The sequence below is a fragment of the Cucurbita moschata genome, unplaced genomic scaffold (assembly GCF_002738365.1).
Source record: "Cucurbita moschata cultivar Rifu unplaced genomic scaffold, Cmos_1.0 Cmo_Scf00003, whole genome shotgun sequence".
NCBI lineage: Eukaryota > Viridiplantae > Streptophyta > Magnoliopsida > Cucurbitales > Cucurbitaceae > Cucurbita > Cucurbita moschata.
The window spans coordinates 3,194,133-3,216,145 of record NW_019268519.1 but is presented as its reverse complement, the minus strand read 5'-3'; the positions used below and the strand labels follow the sequence as shown (position 1 = coordinate 3,216,145).

General features: G+C 37.0%; 3 protein-coding genes across 4 annotated transcripts; 2 read left to right on the top strand and 1 right to left on the bottom strand.

The window, feature by feature from the left end:
- The first annotated feature begins 2,998 nt into the window (after positions 1 to 2,998).
- Positions 2,999 to 12,445, top strand: LOC111437970 (serine/threonine-protein kinase VPS15). The gene is made up of 11 exons (XM_023075980.1): positions 2,999 to 3,568; positions 4,114 to 4,236; positions 4,355 to 4,400; positions 4,490 to 4,650; positions 5,522 to 5,601; positions 5,924 to 6,029; positions 6,381 to 6,557; positions 6,634 to 9,771; positions 10,531 to 10,778; positions 10,883 to 10,982; positions 12,066 to 12,445. Exons 1-11 carry the CDS (start codon positions 3,296 to 3,298, stop codon positions 12,240 to 12,242), a joined length of 4,629 nt encoding a protein of 1,542 aa, XP_022931748.1. The 5' UTR covers positions 2,999 to 3,295; the 3' UTR covers positions 12,243 to 12,445.
- Positions 12,446 to 14,826: 2,381 nt separating this feature from the next.
- On the top strand, positions 14,827 to 16,879 carry LOC111432428 (probable pectinesterase 53). Its single transcript, XM_023069308.1, has 5 exons — positions 14,827 to 15,377; positions 15,467 to 15,656; positions 15,734 to 15,940; positions 16,029 to 16,264; positions 16,677 to 16,879. The coding sequence occupies exons 1-5, from the start codon at positions 15,010 to 15,012 to the stop codon at positions 16,822 to 16,824; spliced, it is 1,149 nt and encodes a 382-aa protein (XP_022925076.1). The 5' UTR covers positions 14,827 to 15,009; the 3' UTR covers positions 16,825 to 16,879.
- An 823-nt stretch (positions 16,880 to 17,702) lies between these two features.
- LOC111433288 (protein IQ-DOMAIN 14-like) lies at positions 17,703 to 19,408 on the bottom strand. Of its 2 annotated transcripts, none has more exons than XM_023070297.1 (3): positions 18,870 to 19,408; positions 18,621 to 18,772; positions 17,703 to 18,498 (listed from the first exon to the last, which is right to left on the bottom strand). In XM_023070297.1, exons 1-3 carry the CDS (start codon positions 19,272 to 19,274, stop codon positions 17,853 to 17,855), a joined length of 1,203 nt encoding a protein of 400 aa, XP_022926065.1. In that variant the 5' UTR covers positions 19,275 to 19,408; the 3' UTR covers positions 17,703 to 17,852. The 2 variants fall into 2 exon arrangements, with proteins under 2 accessions (XP_022926065.1, XP_022926056.1); XM_023070288.1 differs by having other exon boundaries at positions 17,703 to 18,518; positions 18,593 to 18,772; positions 18,870 to 19,407.
- Positions 19,409 to 22,013: the final 2,605 nt, after the last annotated feature.

Sequence of the window (22,013 nt, the reverse complement as noted above, 5' to 3'; positions counted from 1 at the left end):
TTCTACCAATATAAAATATGTATAACATAAGATAATATAAATTATATAGTGTCAATACAACAATGATTATAAAAAGTTTACATATGTCATGTTTAATTATTAATGGGTGATGTTAATAGTCCATATTACTCTATTATTTAATAACAGCAACTACAAGCGTTATATAGTTTAAAAACATAAAGCATATTTAAATAATAGTCTAATTTGGGATCTAGTTTATAAATCTATTAGAAAATAGAGTTGAATAAAAAATTATTTAGCAAGATACATAAAAAAAAATACACATTAATTAAGTTTTAACGATTAAAAAGTAGGTGTTGGTGTAAAGTTTGATTTTCTTTATAATTTTAAAATTAAAACCATTATTTTTCTAAAAAGAATTTTATTAAATAGCATTTAATTAACCCCTACCTACTCAAAATTTCATCCATGGCTATAGTAGAATAATAACTAAGGACACGTACTCAAATAAATAAATAAGGGCTCTTTAAAATAATGCTTATAAATTAAAAAAATATAAGAATAGACCAAAATATATTTAAAAAAACTAAAATATCTCTTTATCTAACACGTATCTTAAAAGATAAAGTAAATTCAAGGGCTAAGATCGTACTTTCGCGCATAAAATTTATCCGGTCCTACGAATTGTAGCATACGCTCGAAAGCAGAGGAACATCTCTACCGTAAACCCTGGCGTTCTTATCCGCTTGAAATCGCCAAATCATCAAATCAAACCGCAGAAGGAATGCCCATAGATCGACGATGACCTCAGATTAGGTCCCTCGCCTTTATATAAAAAGGATAGTTCAGTCCAATTCTCACTCGGACGTTGAGAGAGACGAACCGACGAATTTCGAGAACGAGATGAAGAAGCCAGAGAAGAGCCTGAAGCCAAGCGGTAAATCCGATGTGCGGAAGGATCGGAAATCGGCGACGGGGATGAGCGGATCGCCGAAGAAAGGAGGCCATGGCGGCAAGTTTACTTGGGCGGGAGATGGTTACTCACCGGCTGAGATCAGCTTCAAGGCTGAAGATATGGACGTGAAGGACCCTAACTTCGAAGATCCGGAAGAGGCGGTGGCGGTGGCGGTGGCGGTTTGACTACGACAATAACGTGTTAGATCATCTCGAGTCCGAGATCTGTAAATATTTGTCATGGACGGTAATACGTGGTTTTCCATTTCAATAAAATCACGCTTCCTTTGTACAGTTCTCTTGTTATTTCAAAATTTCAATGTCGATCTTTGTTTCTTTTATGGCTGGATCATATGTGAGGGGGAAAATTGAAAAACGGAGGGAAAATGTATGTGCGTACCGCAGAAATCTGAAAATTGACTTTCGTATTTGCTTTCACGATTACTAATTGATGGCGCTGGTAATGTATTTCGTTTTACTTGTGTCGGTTTGTTTCGATCTCTGATTTGCCGAGTGACTGAAAATTTGTTATGGTTATTATAACTCGGTAGGAACGGAAGAAAGAAACGCGTTGCGTGAGAGTTAGGCAGTGGATCCGTGTTAAGCTTGGCGACAGTGAGTTTCGTTTATAATATGCACTGATTTCTTAGGGTTTTTTTGTGGGTCTAAACGATTTTATGCTTCGGGATCACGGTTACAGAAATAGATTTTTTTGGGAGGCTAAAATGCTATTTTGTATCTCAAGGTTGAATTTCATTATCTTTCCTTACTTTCGGATCTAAAAATACTATTTTTAATATTTAACATATAAAATAATAATTTTATAATTTTAAATTAAATTTACTTTTCTGTTTTAACATTGTTTTGAACATTAAATTTTTGTTAATCAAATTAATATTTTATTCTATACATATTATCAACTCTAATAATACAAAATTAATTAATTGAATTTTTAAATTCATTAGTTCTAGGTCATTCTAGATTTCTCAATCAACTTGTATTTATTAATATAATTATTACATAAAAGTTGATTTGTTGATAATCACAATTTGACCGGTTGATTTGTTGATAATCACATATGTGACAAATGTCCATTTTGCCCCTATAATCTATTCCTCTAAAGTTGATCCCATTGTTCAACTATCAAAGGTGGCAAAAGTCACAAAGTCACTATTAACCCATAGTAAGAAGCTTTCACATACAACATAGGTTTATAATTTGAATCAAGATCGTCCATGGTATCTTTAATACCTCAAGGCAATAGTAACCAACGATAGTTGCAGTGGTCAGCAAGGACCAATGGACATCGACAGGTTGTGGTGGTGGTAGAAGAAATAGTTGCAGTGGTCAGCAAGGACCAATGGACATCGACAGGTTGTGGTGGTGGTAGAAGAAGGAACAAGACGAAGAAGATGAAGTGGGAAGAACGAATGAAAGAAAAAATAAATATTAACGTTAATTTAATACAAATTTTACTGTTTTAAAGTCGGTAGAAAAATGTCACCATTTAGACCCAAATGGGAACTTTTACCTTGAAACTAGTGGGTAAATAAAGAAAGACAAAGAAATCACCAACCACATATCCAAATGAGAGTTAGATCTGAGATATTTTTTTTAACACAGGGTAAAAATTAATTTCAAAGTAGATAGTTAATTTATTTATTTAAAAAAATTTGATTCGTGATTATCCAAAACACGTCTGCCATTCTATTTACGGAACTAAGAAGAACCGGATAAGTTGGCAGTCCTGATAGCCGGTCCGGTTGGGTCCGGGAGATAACTCGAGAAACAGGGGAAAAGAAACCGGCCAAGTAAAATAACAACCAACTTTTGTCCTATTATTCAGAATCATAAATTTGAATTTGTTTTTGTTTTTAACTTAAAATAAAACAAACTTATGATACGCAAGATAAAGAAATATAAAATTAAATATTCATTAAAAGAAACTGCAAATTACACTTTGTTCTTAATTTTTTTAATTTAATTTCGAGGTTTCAAAAACCTTTTTAATTCACAAGTATAAAAATGATTTCAAATATTCAGTGAATTAAAATTTACTGATAATTGAACCGTCGATTTTATTATTTATTTTTCCCGAAGGATATTGGGATTTGAGGGAAAAAGGAAAAATAGTGAACCCGATGTGGCACCTCTTGAGTGCAGATGGGGAAATCCCGGCCAATATTTGCGGCAGCCAAGAACTCCGATCGATATGAAGCGCAATCACGCAAACGTATATTAACAAATTATTGGCAAGGAGTTTCGTAGCGGTACGAAATCAGATTGATAGAGTGCACCGTCGTCTCATCTTCAGAGACTACGGAAGCACAGAAGCAAGCAATTCCGATGAAATATTCAGGAGAGATTTCGAGTCAATAGAATGGGCAACAAAATTGCACGAACAACCCAAGTCTCCGCCTCGGAGTATTACCTTCACGACCTTCCTTCAAGCTATAATCTGGTTCTGAAAGAGGTACTTGGGCGAGGCCGGTTCTTCAAGTCGATTCTCTGCAAGCACGACGAGGGCTTAGTCCTCGTCAAGGTGTACTTCAAACGAGGCGACTTCATCGATCTCAAAGAGTACGAGCGCCGTCTCTCTCAGATCAAAGAGATTTTCCGTGCCCTTCCCCACCCTCACGTTTGGCCGTTCCAGGTTTATTCAATACCCTACTTGTTACATTGTGATGGATTTGGAATTTACTTCCGTTGTTTGATTTTCCTGAACATTTGGGAAATGGATGGAATTTTCATGGCTGGGTTTTCGAGTTTTACTTGTTGTGATCGTGAAATTATCTGTTTTTGGCCTAATTAATATCGTCTTAGCTTATTTTGATAATGCTGCTGAGTTCAGCAAGGTATGCACAGTAGCTTGTCATTTGTAGGATTAGCATCGGAGAAAGAGTTTGTGTTGCTTTGTGTATGAATAAACGAGACATTATTTGATGAAGATGTCAATACAAAACAGGCTCTTGAGGCACTTAGAGTGGGGATGAATGTTACCCACTATTTTGTTGTTGAGGGATGGTAAGTATTAGTGTTATCGTTTAAGATAGTGATACCAATGTAGCTGTTTGAGTCGAGGAGGCTGTGAAAAGATATAAGGTTATTCCGTACCTTAGCTGGGGTGGAGGGGGCTTGCTCATTAATCCTTATTGTTTTGATTCGTCTTATTATGCTCCAATGTCATGTTATCTGCAGTTTTGGCAAGAAACGGATAAGGCAGCCTATCTATTGAGGCAATACTTCTTCAACAATTTGCACGATCGTTTAAGTACCCGACCTTTCCTCAATCTTATTGAGAAGAAATGGTTGGCATTTCAGGTCATATTTTCTTTTATCAACATTTTTCCTTTGAATTGAAAATTTAGATTGCCTATGTTTTCTTTATCCAACAGCGTGCTTATTTCTCCTCATTCCTTTGTTTTCTTGTTGATTGTAGTTACTCCTTGCTGTCAAACAGAGCCATGAGAAAGGAATTTGTCATGGTTAGCTCTTGGTAGTGTGGAAGATTTGTGCTGTTTTCTTGATGCCACCGTAACTTGCTGGTTTATTTTCTTCTTTTGCATCTTTATAGGTGATATTAAGTGCGAGAATGTACTTGTTACTTCTTGGAATTGGCTCTACCTTGCTGATTTTGCATCATTCAAACCTACTTACATTCCTTATGACGACCCCTCAGATTTTTCCTTCTTCTTTGACACTGGTGGAAGAAGGCTATGTTATCTAGCACCTGAGGTTTAGTTCTTTTCCTGACTGTTTATTTTTCATCTTCTTCTTTTCAAAATCACTCTTATCCCATGAGCCAGCTAGAATAAGTATAACTACTAAAGTATGTAAAAAAGTAATGGTAATACAAGTAGAAAAGGAAGAAAAGCAAGGAAAAGATGATGTGGATGAAATTAGAAAAGGTTCTCTACAAGTGTCTTTCAGATGTAACTTATTTAAATTTTAATTACATATTCTTCTACCTTCCATAGTCATGTTTTTGGAACACAGCATCCTTGAAGAAAGTGAAACAATGATATATTTTTCTATTGCATTGCTCAATTCTATTGTATTCTTGGTCTTCTTCGAGTTTCTTCAAAGGTTGGTGCATCATTCTGCCAATTTTGACTAGAAGTCGACGTTAAAAGTATATGCCAGTCTGTTAAATATGTGGAAACTTAATGCTATATACCATATTATCTTTTTCATACAGGATATGAAAGTTTCAGGACTTCAATTTTGCACCATCCTGGCATTTTCTGAATCCTTTTATCATCTGAGAAGTAGCTTTCGGATTTCCTATTTATGCAATGCATACTAATGAAGGGGTTCAATTTTCATGCCTTACATTCAAAGTTACAAACACCATTTATTTGTGTGATAAGAACACAATTCACTTGCAACGCTATCAGTAATTAGTGAAGTCTATTCTACCAAATTTTATATTATTTGAATAAATAATTTTGTCTTGTGCTTATTTTCTCTTTCTTGTTTGGTTCCCTTTTTTGTTCCCTTTGAATTAAAAATTCACATTATGAAAATTAAAGTTTTCCACCTTGTAAATTCTTGTGGGCACTTCTTGCATGGTTGTTTTCTTATACCTTTCATTGTCAACCTTCAGAGGTTTTATGAGCATGGAGGGGAGTTGCAGGATGCACATGATGCGCCTTTAAGGCCATCTATGGACATATTTGCTGTAGGGTGAGTGATCTTTAGTATTAACTCTTTATTCTATGGGCAGAATTTTTTTAGTAATTTTGAGTGCGTCAATGTATGACATTTTCTATTTAGAGATGCATGGTTGAAAGCTATGAACTGTAAAAATCAAAAGAGTAAAGGCATTACTGTGAATTCTCTTGTTAAACCGCATACAAGTCAATGAATGAAACTTCATTTTCTTTTGTTGCATAGTGTGAAAAAGGATGGACGTTTCTGTCATTTTTTTTCCTTAATGGAAATCAAAATGATCTTTGATTCTTTCCTCAGAAGGACTAAAGTGCTCCCACCTCCCAATATGTTTCAGGTGTGTAATTGCAGAGCTTTTTTTGGAGGGGCAACCATTATTTGAACTTTCTCAGCTTCTTGCTTATCGTAGAGGACAATACGATCCAAGCCAACTTCTTGAAAAGGTAGCTTTTTCATCACATATGTTCCATTTTACCAACCAGGGTCCGAACTTGTCATGTTGATGTATCTGTAATTTTCCAATATTAGCAAGATCTGTTCAGTTAGTCTAATCTGTATCTCATGCTTGTTATTTCCCTACTTATTGGAAGTTGAAATCCTTTCATTTTTCTTCTCTTTGGGTCAAAGTTTCAATGGATGTGACTTATTTTGCATGTTTATGATTAGATCTTAAGAGATGCTACAATGACTACCATGACATAAAAAAAAAAAAAGCTTCCATGGTTGATACTTATTTTAGCCATGTCATTCTCCACAAGATTTCTTTCTTAATTTATAAAGTACCTGGTCTGCAGATCCCAGATTCTGGAATCCGCAAAATGATACTTCATATGATCCAGCTGGAACCAGAGTTGCGTCTTTCTGCTGAAAACTACCTGCAGGATTATGCTAATGTTGTGTTCCCCAACTATTTCTTGCCATTTCTGCATAACTTCTATTGCTGTTGGAATCCTCTTCACTCTGATACAAGGGTAATACTTTGACATACAGCATTTGAATATTTGGTTGCTAGTTATCTTTTATTACACATTCATCACTACCTTGCAGGTCGCATTGTGTCAGAAAGTTTTCCCCAAGATTCTTGAGCAAATGACAAGTTGTAGGTCAAGTGGGTTGACTGGTACTGAAAAAGGATCTCCCAAAATTACCATGAGTGGATTGCCACAATATATGAATACAAAACAGAATGAGCATCCGACAAAGAGAGAGGGCATAGAAAAAGGATTACCACGTGAACAATTTGAACTTCTTGGTGATGTTGATACTCTGTTCAAGGAAGTCAAACAGAATAATTATCATTCTAGTCCCGAACAGCTACTGGAGGAGGTAGCCACCAAAAATATTACGAACTGTGGAGATCAATCTCCTGGTGAGCTGTTTCAGAGCATCTCCAATGCATTCAGGAGAAATGACCACCCTTTTCTGAAGAAAATTACCATGAACAATTTGAGCTCATTGATGTCCAGCTATGATAGTCAATCTGATACATTTGGCCTGCCTTTCTTACCATTACCTGAAGAGAGCATGAGATGCGAAGGCATGGTTCTTATTGCCAGCCTGCTTTGTTCCTGCATACGCAATGTCAAGTTACCACACTTGAGGAGGGCAGCTATACTTTTGCTAAGGTCTTCTGCTTTGTACATTGATGATGAGGATCGCTTGCAACGTGTACTCCCTTATGTTATTGCCATGCTTTCAGATTCTGCAGCTATTGTTCGTTGCGCAGCATTGGAGACTTTATGTGATATTTTGCCTTTAGTACGAGATTTTCCTCCAAGTGATGCAAAAATTTTTCCGGAGTATATCCTTCCGATGCTTTCAATGATTCCTGATGATCCAGAGGAAAGTGTGAGGATTTGTTATGCCAGCAATATTGCCAAGCTGGCACTGACTGCTTATGGATTTTTGATTCACTCTATAAGCTTGAGGGAAGCAGGTGTCCTTGATAAATTAAGCATTCCACAGAAGCCATCAGCTCTGAGCAGTGAGACACCTGCACAACTTGGGAAGCTGCACGGTGATGCCCAGCTGGCACAACTGAGAAAGTCTATTGCAGAGGTTGTTCAAGAGCTTGTTATGGGTCCAAAGCAAACTCCTAGCATCCGGAGAGCACTTCTAAAGGATATTGGTAATCTTTGCTGTTTTTTTGGCCAGAGACAGAGTAACGACTTTCTCTTACCTATCCTTCCTGCTTTTTTAAATGATCAAGATGAGCAACTGAGGGCAGTATTTTATGGGCAAATAGTGTACGTTTGCTTCTTTGTTGGTGAAAGGAGTGTGGAGGAATATCTTTTACCATATATTGAGCAATCCTTAAACGATACTGCAGAACCTGTCATTGTTAATGGATTGGATTGCTTGGCTATTTTGTGTAAAAGAGGTTTCTTGAGGAAGAGGATATTGCTTGAGATGATTGAGCATGCTTTTCCCTTATTATGTTATCCCAGTCAATGGGTAAGAAGGTCTGCTGCTACTTTTATTGCTGCTAGCAGTGAGAGGTTAGGTGCAGTTGATTCTTATGTATTTCTTGCTCCAGTTATACGGCCATTCCTCCGTAGACAACCAACATCTTTAGCTTCTGAGAAAGCCCTGCTTTGTTGCTTGAAGCCTCCAATCTCCCGAGAGATATACTATGAAGTTCTTGAAAATGCGAGGAGCTCAGATATGCTGGAAAGGCAAAGGAAGATATGGTACAACTCTTCACCTCAGTCCGTGAATTGGGAAAGTATAGATTTACTCAAGAAAGGAATGGGAGAGTTGAATTTAATGAAGAATTGGCCAATCAAACCACAAAGTTCTGATGGTAAAAACCCTGCTGATGGTCTATTCCTCCCGCCCGAGCTACCTGATGGTGATGATTGTGAAGAAAAGTTTAGAGGGATTAAAACTCCTGCATCCAATGTGTCGAGCAAAGCTGAAGTTAGTGATCCAGTATTCTCAGAGAAGTTACAACTCTCTGGCTTTATTTCACCACAAGTTAGTGGGATCAACAGTTTCATGCTTGATAAAACGTCAGAGGGCATTCCTCTGTACTCCTTCAGTTTGGACAAGCGGGAAACAGGATTTCATTCTGTGTCTTCTGATTCTCCATTGGAATTGAACTCTCTAGAATTTGATTCCTCATCCATACCTTGGATGGAGCCTGTAAATAAATCATTTAATATGGCTAGCTCAGTCCCAGCACCCAAACTTGTTTCAGGCTCCTTATGCGTTGGTAGTGGCTCTAAACAGTTCTACAGGGTGGTTCATGAGCCAGATGGCAGAGAAAATGATCAGACATCCTATATCAGTAGTAAATTTCAGGAGATTGGACCATCAAGTGCACTCAAAGGAAACTCTTCAGTGGTAGAAGATGTTCCCTCTACAAATGATTCGACATCATCACCATCTTTTACAAGAGCATCATCAGTTCCAGATTCAGGTTGGAGACCTCGTGGTGTGCTGGTTGCACACTTGCAAGAGCATCGCTCTGCTGTAAATGACATTGCTGTTTCAACTGATCACAATTTTTTTGTTACTGCATCTGAAGATTCCACTGTAAAGGTGTGGGATTCAAGAAAGCTGGAGAAAGACATCTCGTTTAGGTCAAGGCTAACTTATCATCTGGAGGGAAGTCGAGCACTTTGTGCTTCTATGCTCCGGGGGTCTGCTCAAGTTGTTGTCGGTTCTTGTGATGGTTTGATTCATATGTTTTCAGTTGATTATTACTCCAAAGGTTTTGGCAATGTTGCTGAAAAGTATTCAGGTATTGCTGATATTAAAAAGAAGGACATCAAAGAAGGTGCAATACTTAGTATGATGAACTACTCTACCGATACCAGTCAGATGGTTATGTATAGTACGCAGAATTGTGGAATACATTTGTGGGACACCAGAACAAATGTCAATGTTTTTACATTGAAATCAACTCCTGAGGAGGGTTATGTGTCATCGCTTTTGGCGGGCCCATGTGGAAATTGGTTTGTATCTGGGTCTTCTAGGGGTGTGCTGACACTTTGGGATCTTAGGTTCCTTGTACCTGTGAGCTCGTGGAAATATTCAGTTTTGTGCCCCATTGAAAGGATGTGCCTCTTTGTGCATCCTCCAAATACTTCTGTCGCTACTGCTGCAAGGCCCCTCATTTATGTTTCTGCTGGCTGTAATGAAGTTTCCCTCTGGAATGCAGAGAATTGGAGCTGTCATCAGGTGCACGTTTGTTTCTTTTATTCATTACATCTTATTGGCATTCTTCTTAAATTGTTATCCCTCAACCTTTTAAAAAAGGCAAAAGGAAGATGATGATAATTGTTTTATTGTTGGATGGAATGTTAAACATGAGATTGTTGTCGGAGTTTCTCATGTAGGTGCGGTCTATATACTATATATAAGATATGGTGTGTTGAAAATAGTTTAATATGTCTAATTCTTGTGTTGAACGTGGATTCATTGTTTTGCCTGCATTTCGTCAACTGATTTCTTTAATGTAGCAGATCTAGATAAAATGTGATATATTGTGGTTATCAGTATTTATAAAGTTCTAATATATATATGTTAGAGCATTCAAATTTTGAAACTGCTATTTCGTGTCTTTTATTATATGAACTATAAATTACACACAGTAAATTTTAGTAATGAAATTGTAGAATGATTTATTATGCGTACTGAATCAAACATTAACACTAAATTGGTTCAAACAAGAAATGTTTACCCATCCCCTTTTAAATTCATTTTTAGCATTACATTTTCTTGGTTAAAATTTTCAATCTAGGTTGTACAGGTGATAACTTCTACTTTACATTGAAATTGAACAGATAATTGTGGATATCTTTACTACATTTTTAATGGATTGATGAGAAATTGATGTTTAATGATTAATGTTCAAGATCTTCAATAATTTGGTGGTAGAAATTGAATATTGCCTCATTTAACATAATATATATCTAAATTGTTCAACCTTTCTGTTAGATACTGAGGGTGGCAAGTTATGACAACGAAACTGAAATGTCTGACCTGCCTTGGGCCCTGGCTAGACCGTCAAGTAAGGGAAATCCTGTGCAAGATCTAAGACGTAATGTTAATCCAAAGTACAAAGTTGATGAGTTGAATGAACCTCCCCCTCGGCTTCATGGTATTCGCTCATTGCTTCCTTTACCTGGAGGCGATTTGTTGACTGGAGGCACTGACTTGAGAATTCGTCGATGGGACCATTACAGGTTTTTGTTTTACTTCCTTTCTTCCTTACTTGGTTATGGAGAAGACTGGGTTCTTTACAATACAGGGGAATCAGCTTTTTATTCACTCATTTTTGTCGTTGCAGTCCTAACAGAACTTACTGTGTCTGTGGGCCAAACGTGAAGGGAATTGGAAGTGACGATTTCTATGAAACTAGATCTAGTTTCGGTGTGCAAGTTGTGCAGGTATTTTTGCTTTTCTTAGATTTTACCTGGAAATTTGTGGTGCGATGATAGGTAGGTTATCAATATTAGATTATGCATTATCACGACTGGTGATACCTTCAAATTTACGAGCGAAGAAGAAATTTCTCTTATTCAACCTCTGTACGGCCCTCAAAGTTGGGTGTTTAAATTGTTCGACGCTCTTGCAAAGATATTCCAATAGTGGATGATTTTATTTTATTTTCTTGAAAAGCACGTTCCATATTTCATTTTGCCTTCTGTCTCGTCATTTTATTTTCTTGTGTTTGTTCTGAGTTTCTATTACTTCTTGTATTAAATCAATTAAAGTTGTAATTAGGTGCAGAAGAATATTTGACATTTTGTGGAATTATTTTGAGCAAATGTGAGGATGCAAACTGCTAACTATTTTTCCAACGGCATAATAGTTTTTTGTTCATGTTTATCTGGTTATGTTTGTAAGAAATTACCATTCATTTTTAGAAACCTGGCTTTGATTAGTGGGACAGGAATGGGTAAATCAGTAGACCGTGTTAAGGTTAACCTACACCAGTAGTGGAAAAACAGGCAAAGAGACGGAATAAAGGCAAAGGGGTGGGCAAGAAAGCAAGAATTCGTTACAAGAATAACCAGAAACCATGGGTGTAGTAGGGAGGGACGGAGGAATGTTGTTGAGGGGAGGGAGTCAATGAATTGGAAAGCAGCTTTTTACTTGATGAGAAATCTTCGCACCTTCACTTCTCTTGTCGACTGGACTTATTAGAAATCCTAGATTTTGAGTTCTATCATAAACGTGATTGTAAGCTTATGTCTGCCCAATTGCTAGAAGATTGTTTATGGCTCATGGATGGAAGCGTCCAAGGGAAACGAGGGTTAATTTTTGAAGGTTTGGCAACATAGTTTTTAGCCTTTGTAATCACTTGAAAAGCTATATGATTAACCACGTATAGAATTTTTCTGGCGATTGTCTTGATTTATATCAGGAGCTTGGAGCTCTATTTACTAGGTGTTCTTTAACTACCTACAAACTTTTGTATGAAACTTATCATGCTTATGCTTAATTATTTTTGGTTTTCTGTCAAAAAGGAGACTAGGAGACGACCTCTATCAACAAACTTGACCACAAAGACTATTCTGACGGCTGCTGCAACAGATTCAGCTGGTTGCCATCGAGACTCCATTTCATCTTTGGCTTCCGTGAAGTTGAACCAGAGACTCCTATTATCAGGAAGTAGGGATGGAGCTATTAAAGTTTGGAAGTAAACGATCCAAGTAAACTCTACGATTTGCTGTACATACTTAGGCTGAATGCTAATTTTAATTGCGTATGTTCTTAGGCTAAAAAGATTAGTTGGTAGCAAGGTATATGAGTTATATATATTCTATCCCTCTGGCATATACTGAGTCATAGACATTTTCCTTTGTACAGCATCTGCAATGAAGCATAAAGAAAATGGCTTTATCAATTGTTTAGATTATAATTCTTCAGTATTGTTGGTGCATCGGGTATTGCCATTTTAAGAATTTCTGGAATTTCGAGCCGTTTACTACACAAAGTAATGCTGTGGCTAAAATTCTGTATAATTTCGAAGATTTATCCAAATATCAGGAAATCAAGAAGTTTGGTGCTGTTTGTTTTCTGTAATATTGAGGGTGGTATTTATCATGGTATACGAATTCATGTAGGCTCTACATTTAGGACTAATGAAGTATGCCTGTTGGCCATAGCAACGCTCCATACTTGAGGTTGTACAAACTGCCATGCATCTGCACTCTTGTTATGCTCTGCCTCTTCTATTTTAGTGTGCCGTAAATCCCAGGAAAGGATACCGATCCATAATCATCATTCTGCCATTATCAGTCTGTTGTTTAAGTTCTCGTACCTTTACACAGCTTCTCTTCCACATTGGTAGCCAACCTTTGCTTTCTCATGACATCTCTCAAGTCCTCTGCATACTTCTATTATGGATATAGGAGGATGCAAACTACAAGGTCGATATAGGAAGTACATTGATACCTATTTCTTTCTGAACCCCATAGTTCTCCAGCCGTCCATAGTTCACGTACCCAATGGCTCCGGTGATGGCACCGGATTTTCATTGCCATGGAATATGGGTATAACTTCGGCGCAAGGATCGCCATCATAAATCTCTTGATGGAGGTTGAAGGCAATCGGTTCTTCCGGTGGCGGCGGTGGAAGCTCTGGTTTTTGGGTATGCAATTTCCGTTTCACTGGTTTTGGAGATTTGGGTTAGTTAGCGATTTGTGAGTGAGAATCTCTGACCCATAATCTAAGTGAGAAGTTTGTGCTCTGTAATTATTTGGATGAAGAAGAAGAAGATAAAGGTAACGCTTCATCCATTGAAGAAGATGGAGGTGGTGGTTTGTCAAGATGGAGAGTCTCCAAGTGGGAATTATTTTGTTTTGTTTTGTCATCTAATCCATCCTTTCATGATTCAGACCAAGTTGATATACAGTAACATAACATTTTGGACAAATCTGATTTGGAGATTCTCTACACAAACATAAATTCAAACTACACAGTCAATTTTAAGTCACATGAGGGTTCAACTTTGAGCTTGTTAGTCAAAGTTTGATTATCTTTTGTTCATACTAGACATTAATGGGAGAATAATTTTCCTTTCAAGGTGAAAATACCTTCTCATATTATATTTGGAGGTTTTGATTCATTTGTTCCTTTTCATCTTGGTAAAGAATCTCCGCATTCTCTCTTCGTACTTAACTACACTACTTTTAATGCTAACTCAAAAGATTGGTTAAATGTGGAATCTTTTAAGTGCAATTATTTTTGTTTATTTACTTAAACTTAGCCTATATATCTTTAATAAATTTCAAAATTAGTTCTTGATGTAATACTTATCTAACCTAAGATCTATAAAGAAGAGTGGAAAGAAAAAAAAGCCAAATGAAAGAGGTGGAAAAAGTAGAATGAAAATGAGATTCCAGTATACTCACACGGGAGTATAAATGTAACAGCTCAAGTACATTATTAATAGATATTGATCCCTTTGAACCATTACGTTGGTCTTTAGTTCTAGGTTTTAAAATGCATATATTAGGGAGAAGTTTCGACACCCTTATGAAGAATATTTCGTTTACCTCTCTAGTCGATATGAAATCTTACACTAAAAAAATGATTACCGATTCTAACTTACAAAAACTACAAGTTGAGAACGAGTCAAAAGAATAATTTTGACATCTCCCATGTGATTTCTGATTCCTACACCTAAAAGGTTAAATGTTAGGTTTGATTTGTTGCAGCCAGGTGAAGCAGAGCCACAAACATTCTTTTTTGATGCATTTAATTTAGTTTAATCATCTGAAAAGTTGTCTAATCCACTATGCCCACAGCTTTGAATCAAACTTCAAAGAGTTTATAGAACACAACAGCCCACAATGCAAAGGTGAGCAACTGTTTGGCATGTAATTCTTGTAAAAGCAACCAAAACAAGCCATTAGAATGGTAACTACTTAATTCTAACATGCTCTAGAGTCTCACATTGATTAATTGAGCAGAAGATTATACGTTTTATGTTTAAAATAATAAATACGTACAAGCAAGTGTATAATGTTAATGGACGCACGCAAAGAAGTTGAGTATGAGTGAGACACGCTCGGATCAAGTGCGAAGGTTGAATTTACAAAACAGCCCTCCACCAACAACAACACCAACACCAACACCAACAAAGAAGGAGACAGAGAGAAAGGGGGAAAACATTCACGGGCAACTCCAAACAAACAAGAGGAAGTGTTAAATTTCTTAGGTACTCTGTCTATACTCACATTTTTCATTTTTATATCCCAAAACTGCAACCTTTCTCGCACTGGCGACCACCCGTGAACTCTCCTCATCAACTCTTTTCATTTTCCATTCATTCTCTAATCTCCTTTCCACCTAATACTTTTCTCCCACTAACCTCTCTCTCTCTCTCTCTGTATATATAAACCCTCCAACCCTTTTCCATAACAATTCCGATTCCGGTTCCTCTGTTTTGAGCTTCCTCCAACAATGTCAAAACTTCAGCCCCCTTTCGCGTTCTCTCTTCTTCTTCTTCTTCTTCTTCTTCTTTTGCTCACTCAAACGCACTGCCACACTAAAGGGATCAGACCCAAGAAATCGCCCAGAACCATTCTTCCCAAGAATTCCACCAAAACCCAATTCTCAGAACAGCAATTTATGAAATGGGTCAAATTCGTCGGCAGCCTCAAACACTCTGTTTTCAGAACGGCGAAGAATAAGCTTTTTCCTTCTTACACACTCCACGTCGCTAAAAACCCCGCCGCCGGCGACTTTACGTCGATCCAAGACGCCATCGATTCCCTACCCTTCATTAATTTGATTAGAGTTGTGATCAAGGTTCATGCAGGAGTATACAAGTGAGTTAAAAAACCCCACTAAGAATGCTCTGTTTTTTTGTTCGTTTTCTCCTCGTGTCCTATTTCTGAATGTGAATTCAATTTAACAGAGAAAAAGTAATCATACCACCGTTCAAATCGTTCATAACAATCGAAGGAGCAGGGGCAGCCAAAACGATCGTTCAATGGGGGGACACAGCACAAACACGAGGCCCAAAGGGGCAGCCGTTGGGGACCTATAACTCCGCAACATTCGCAGTAAATTCCCCTTATTTCATAGCCAAAAACATCACATTCAAGGTAAAACATCACAACCCTCCCTGTCCCGAATTTGTTTCCTTCAAAAATTAAACGCGTGTGTATATATGTTCATGCAGAACACCACCCCTGTACCACCACCAGGGGCGATAGGGAAGCAGGCGGTGGCGTTCAGAATCTCAGGCGACACGGCGGCATTCTACGGATGCAGATTCTTAGGAGCTCAGGACACACTGTACGACCATCTGGGTCGGCATTATTACAAGGATTGTTACATCGAAGGGTCAGTGGACTTCATTTTTGGAAATGGGTTGTCTCTGTTTGAGGTAAGAGGGTCGATAATGAATTTCTTCAGCGCTGTGATTAGAAAGTTGATTGAAACTTAACATTGGGATTGATGGATGGTTGAAATAGGGGTGTCACGTGCACGCAATAGCGAGGTACACAGGGGCGTTGACAGCGCAGGGGAGAAGCAGCCTGCTGGAGGACACAGGGTTCTCATTCGTAAACTGTAAGGTCACGGGGTCTGGAGCGCTGTACTTGGGAAGGGCATGGGGGCCCTTCTCTAGGGTCGTCTTCGCTTACACTTACATGGACAATATCATCATTCCCAAAGGCTGGTACAATTGGGGTGATCCCAATCGCGAAATGTAACGTTTTCTTCTCTCTCTCAATCTTCATTCATGAAGCTTACAAATTTGAATTACTCAAAAACAGAGTAAGAGATGAAATAATTCAAAAACAGAGGAGGAGGAGGAGGTTAGCTTAGTTGCAAGAACAGAGCCAACGCATGGAGAAAGAAGCAGCTGTCGTTTTCCTCTTTTTGTTTTTCACTGCTAAATCAACGTGGAATCCACAAAAACAAAATATTTAAAAAAGGACCCAACTTTTTAATCAGTACTCGAATATTTTTAGTAGCTGAGCTGAGAGACCACCACTGCCGCCGCCGCCGCCGCCACCTAACATCTGGGCGGTGGCATTTGCCCATGTGGCGGTGCTTGATTTGCTACAGAGCAAGCACATGCAGGGGCATTTTGGTAAATCTGTTTTTTTTTTTGACAGGACTGTGTTCTACGGGCAATACAAATGTACAGGAGAAGGAGGTAGGTTTGCAGGCAGAGTTTCATGGTCCAGAGAGCTCACTGACGAGGAAGCCAAGCCTTTTATTTCGCTTAGCTTCATCGATGGCTCTGAATGGATCAAAATTTAATTTCTTTTCTTCATATATTTTTATTTTTATACAAATTTGAGTGCTTATATTATTACTTATAATCTATTGGAAATGGATTTACTCTTAATCTTACTGTATGCTATTTACTTGGGTCCGAAATCTATGAAAAACTTATGCTTAAAGTGGACAATATCTTATTAAGTTTTTGAGCTATCTTTTTATTTCTTAGAAACCCACTCGGCGTTGAATCTAATTCATTGGATCGGATTGGATGGGATCGAATTGAAATTGAAATTGTTCCTAGAATAGTGAAATGGACAAAATAATTCAGCAGATGTTGGAGTGATGTGTATTTGAAACTGAAAAAAAGGAAAAAAGAAGAAAAAGTGGAGGGCAGCAGTGGGCTACATGGAAGGCATTTCCAGCTCCCCTCCTCCACAAATTTGTTTTACTTGGAGACTGCCAATTCTGCGTTTGGTGTCTGTTGGCAGCCCCCATCTTTTTCACGCTTTACCCTAATAAACCCTTTCTAATCCCTTCTCTCAATACCCACATACCCTTTATACTTCTATTCAAATCCCAAACTTTCATGTTATAACTTCCTAACTGGGAGTGAATAACGTAACGAAACATTCTTATAAGGACGCGTAAACCCCTCTCATTAGTACATGCGTTTCAAAGCTTGTTTGGTTCAGTGGTTCCTTCTTTCTCAATCTCTAAAACCTAAAACCCTAATCATTATTTATCTCCCGCCAAAAGTTTCCCCAAATTATTGCTACAAAAGAAAGGAAAAAAATCATACTCGGGTTTGATTTGACTGATCTCTGCCCTTTTCCCCTTATTCCTCAATTTTGCTGAAACCCCGTTTCTTTTTTTAAGTTTAATATATCATTCAACTTCCGGGTGATGGAGAAATCTGAAAACGGGAAGAAACTGGTTCATTAACTTTAATCTAAACCACTTGCATTGAGCAGTTGATTCAATGATGTAACTTATAAAATTCTAAACGTCGGGAACAGAGGAAGGGAATTAATGAGAGTGAAGTTTAGGAACCAATTTCAAATTGTTCATGATCTTCTCTGCAAGTTGTTGAATTCCGATGGTCTATCCAGTTTGCTCATCACAGCATTCTTGAAATTAATGGCTTCTTGTACCTGCGAACAAGACCTCTGCATTCGAACCCCACTAAGGCTGCTTCTCGATTCCATTAATTCATTCAACGAAAGCCTCTTCTTCGAGCCCGGCTCCGGCCTCTGTTTCGGAGCACTCTGGGACCTCAATTTCGCCATAAACGATTGAGTATTCGCCATGTAATTTGGGAAATTCAAGTACCCTCTGAAGAAATTATCAGCACAAATGCTCTTCGCTGGAGTCGGAGGGCCATTGGATCTGCCGGAGCTGACGAATCGTGGAGTGCTCTGCGCTGTCGAGATCAAACGGCACTCGTCGCCAGTGAGACCCCAGTCGGAATCATGCCGGCAATCAGGAATCTGCAAACGCGACGGAGTTCGACAGGGGAGTGGAGACGACAACGTTTGGTGAAATGGGTCGTCGCCAAATTCCGACGCTGACGTGTTCGTCCGGCGTGACCAGGATTTTGGTCGGCCGGTGTCCATTTCAACGATTTTGGGGCTTTCTTCAAGCGCTGTAAATGGTGTGTTGTCAAAAGAAGATGAAAGCCTTCTGCTGTGTACTGAAGCTGTGTGCTCACTCCTTGTGTCGTCAAACCGCTCCTACAAAACATTCAATATTTGGGGTTTAAATTTTAGCACAAATGACGAATTCCAAAAAGAAATTAAGTACTCACCGTAGATTTTCGAGCTTGGAGTTCAAATCTGCGAGTTCTCTGAGATCGAACGGTGGCCTGAGCTCTGATTAAAGCTTGCATACTATGAAGAGTTGCCGTTGCTTGTTTACGAATCAAATATCCTCTCACAAGCGCCTGTAATTTCACCAGTCCTTTAAGCGCTCTCAGTGCTTTTCTCGCCTAATTTCAAAGCTCCAAAAGCCACCAAATTCTTAAACAAATTCCGTAACCGTAATGCTCAAGCGAAAAAAAAAAACAGAGAAATTAAACCACTCACCAGAAACCCTCTGAAGCAAGTTTGAATCTTGACAGAGGCCCATCTCTCTCGGCCGCCACCGAACATAGTACCTCGCCCATGGCTAGTGAGCCGGACGACAGCCACAGCAGCTTGTGCTGCAGCAACCGCAGCATCAGCAGCAGCAGCAGTGGCTGCAGCTACTGCTATAGCGTGCTTGCTCTGTTCCTTCTCTGTTTCGGAGTAGAAGGATTTGAGCCAAGCGGCCTCAGCGGCGGATAAATTGGGCGGTATTGTAGCCGGATTGTTGCAGAGTTGGGCGTCTCCGACGAAATTAGAAGTGGGGTTCTTATCCTTCATGAAGGCGGAGGTGGAATTTTCCATGGTGGGTTGTTTTTCTTTCTTAATCCCAAACAAGTTCTTCAGCCATCTGGTGGCTCTCCCCATTGTTGGCAGAAGAAACAGAGAAGAAGAAGAAGAAGAAGAAGAAGAAAAAGTGAAGTTGAAAACAGAGTATGCACAAAGAAAGGAGGTGAGGAGGAGAGCGTAGCAGTGTGAGGGTTAGAAAAAACGCTAAGATTCCTGCATCCTTATAAGATAGATATCGTTATCAATGGCAGATTCGAAAAGTTCCAAATCCTGGGAATAAAAATTTAAAATTATTTTTTTCTTATTTCAAAATTATAAATTTTAATTACCTCTCGGGAATATTCGTAATATCTTAATATTTTTCGAATTTTGGGTAACAATTTGTTGGATGTTTGAACAAAAATAATATAAAATATTACATTATTCTCTCTCTACTTTATGGAGGGACGTGCCGTTGTAAAGAGAAAAATACAAAGACAACCCCTGAGGCAAACTGGCGTCTTGTGAATTTCTTATTTATTTATTTATTTATTTAATATTTAATTTTAAAATTGGAGGCATACGATATAAAATCCAAATGGGTGTTTTGAACCCTACGTTGGAAAATTCAAATAAAATTAATAAAAACAGTAAAAAATAAAATAATAATTATATAGAAGAGGTTTGTCAGCATAGTGTGGAAAGGCAGGTTAAAGATGATGGTAAAGCTTGATATAATAAGAATGTACTTTATCCAGAGCCTTGTCATTTCAATTACATCCTTTTCAATAATATTTTAAATAAATAAATTCTTTTTCTAAATAATTTTAAAACATTAAATAAACATCATTAATTTCTACAACATTCTTCTCATTCCTATGTTTCGCGGGGAACTATGTTGTTTGATTTGGTGTAATCATATAATATAATAATATGTTTGGGATTTTAATTCCTATTTTATACATTTTATAATTTTTTTTTTCTTTCTTTTTTATGCGTCAAAATCACATTTATTATTATTTTTTTTTTTTTTGGAGTGCGAATGGGAATCTTTTATTTTTGTTTTATATTAATTTTTATTAATATATATATATATAATAAGGCTTAATGTCCAAATTATTAATCTCCAGGCTGTCCTTGGTGAGAGGTCTTCATAGCTTCTAATTTCAGCGATGCCTAAGTTTCCTTCTTTTCATTTCATTCCTTTTGGCCTCTTTACTTTTCCTCCCATTCTAGTAAACATAAACCCTAAACAACCTAGAGAAGATGTTCGGTTCGGGTAAAGAGAAAGGCATAGCCCCGTTTTTAACTAATGAGTAGGTTTCCTCGCAAAGGAAGATCTTCATTTACGTATTTCTTCTTGCTCACTCTTTATAGCTTCAAAATTAATGAATTGAAACCACGTTTAAATAAGAACCATCTTAATCATATAATGCCATTTCTCTTTTAAAAAATTTAAAAATCCATAATTAAACGTGTTTTGCTTGAATCAATTTTTATGTTGGGTGATCTTTTGAAAATTTTTTTACGATACATGTATATGAGGATAAAACATACTGGAATAATTAAAATTCGTGTTGGTTTATGAAGATAGTTTTCACTTCTAGAAGTGAGGAGTAAGCAACGTGACTCATACCAAGACTATTAAGCCTCAAATTTAGATTCGAGTCATTATTTATATATATATATATATGTTTTAAAAATTTAAAGGGTACGAGTAAACTTCCATATTGCAATCTTTCCAATATATTCACTTTCTAAATATATTCATTCATTCTTTCACTATTGGGTCGACTACATTGGGCTTTGGGCCTTCAAATTAGTAACTGTAGTTGGGCTTTTGGACTTAAACGTGCACGTATTGGGCCAACCAGTCCATTCTTATTGACAAAGGCCCAAAAACAGATTTCAATAAATATATTTCCTAAATCAATTGTTAAAAAAGACGATAACTCGATAAAGAGGAAATAAATAAATATATATAATATTTTCCTTTTTAAAAATATATATTTATACCTTTTCGGATATGTAACAGGCATGTACTAAATAAATTAGTTTATATTCATATGTTAAATTATTTTATACCTTTTGAAACTCATAAAAGGGTAGGCTGCTTTATTATATGTTTTCTTTTTATTTCACCCCTTTCTAAAGCCGACTTTAATCCAAGTCAAATTATATATATAAGTTTTTTTGATTTATTAAAATATTAATTAAACGTTACGAACCCAAAAAATTAATTAAAAAAAAAACTAATCTATTAAAAAACAAAAAGTAGTGCACCTTATCATAATAACAAGGGACACAATCTAAATATCTTATTAAAAAAAAAACATAATAAAAGGAGAATTGATAATTCCTAAAAATTAAAAATTAAAAAAAAAATATATATATATATATATATATATATATATATTCAAGCTGTTAATTCGCCACATAAACACACTTGAATACGATAATGATGGGGTATTTATTGAGATATAAAGATTTTATCCTTCTATTTTTTTTTTAATATTGCTGAAATTATTAATTAATAGCGTGACACAACAAGCTTATTATTATTATTATTATTATTTTCCTATATGAGTTGACATTAATAAGACAGTATTGTATTGTTATTGTTGGTCAATAGATCTTAATTGGGTATTTAGAACAGGAACCCTAAATATTATTATTTTTATTCATCAAACTAATAATAATAATAATAACAACAATTGCATTTCCATCGTGCTTAGATGATAATCTGTCGTAATGGGCATGCCTGTTTTATTTATTTATTTATTTATTGAATTTGCTTAATTTTCTTCCATTTGTATCTGAAAAATGGAAGAAAATGAA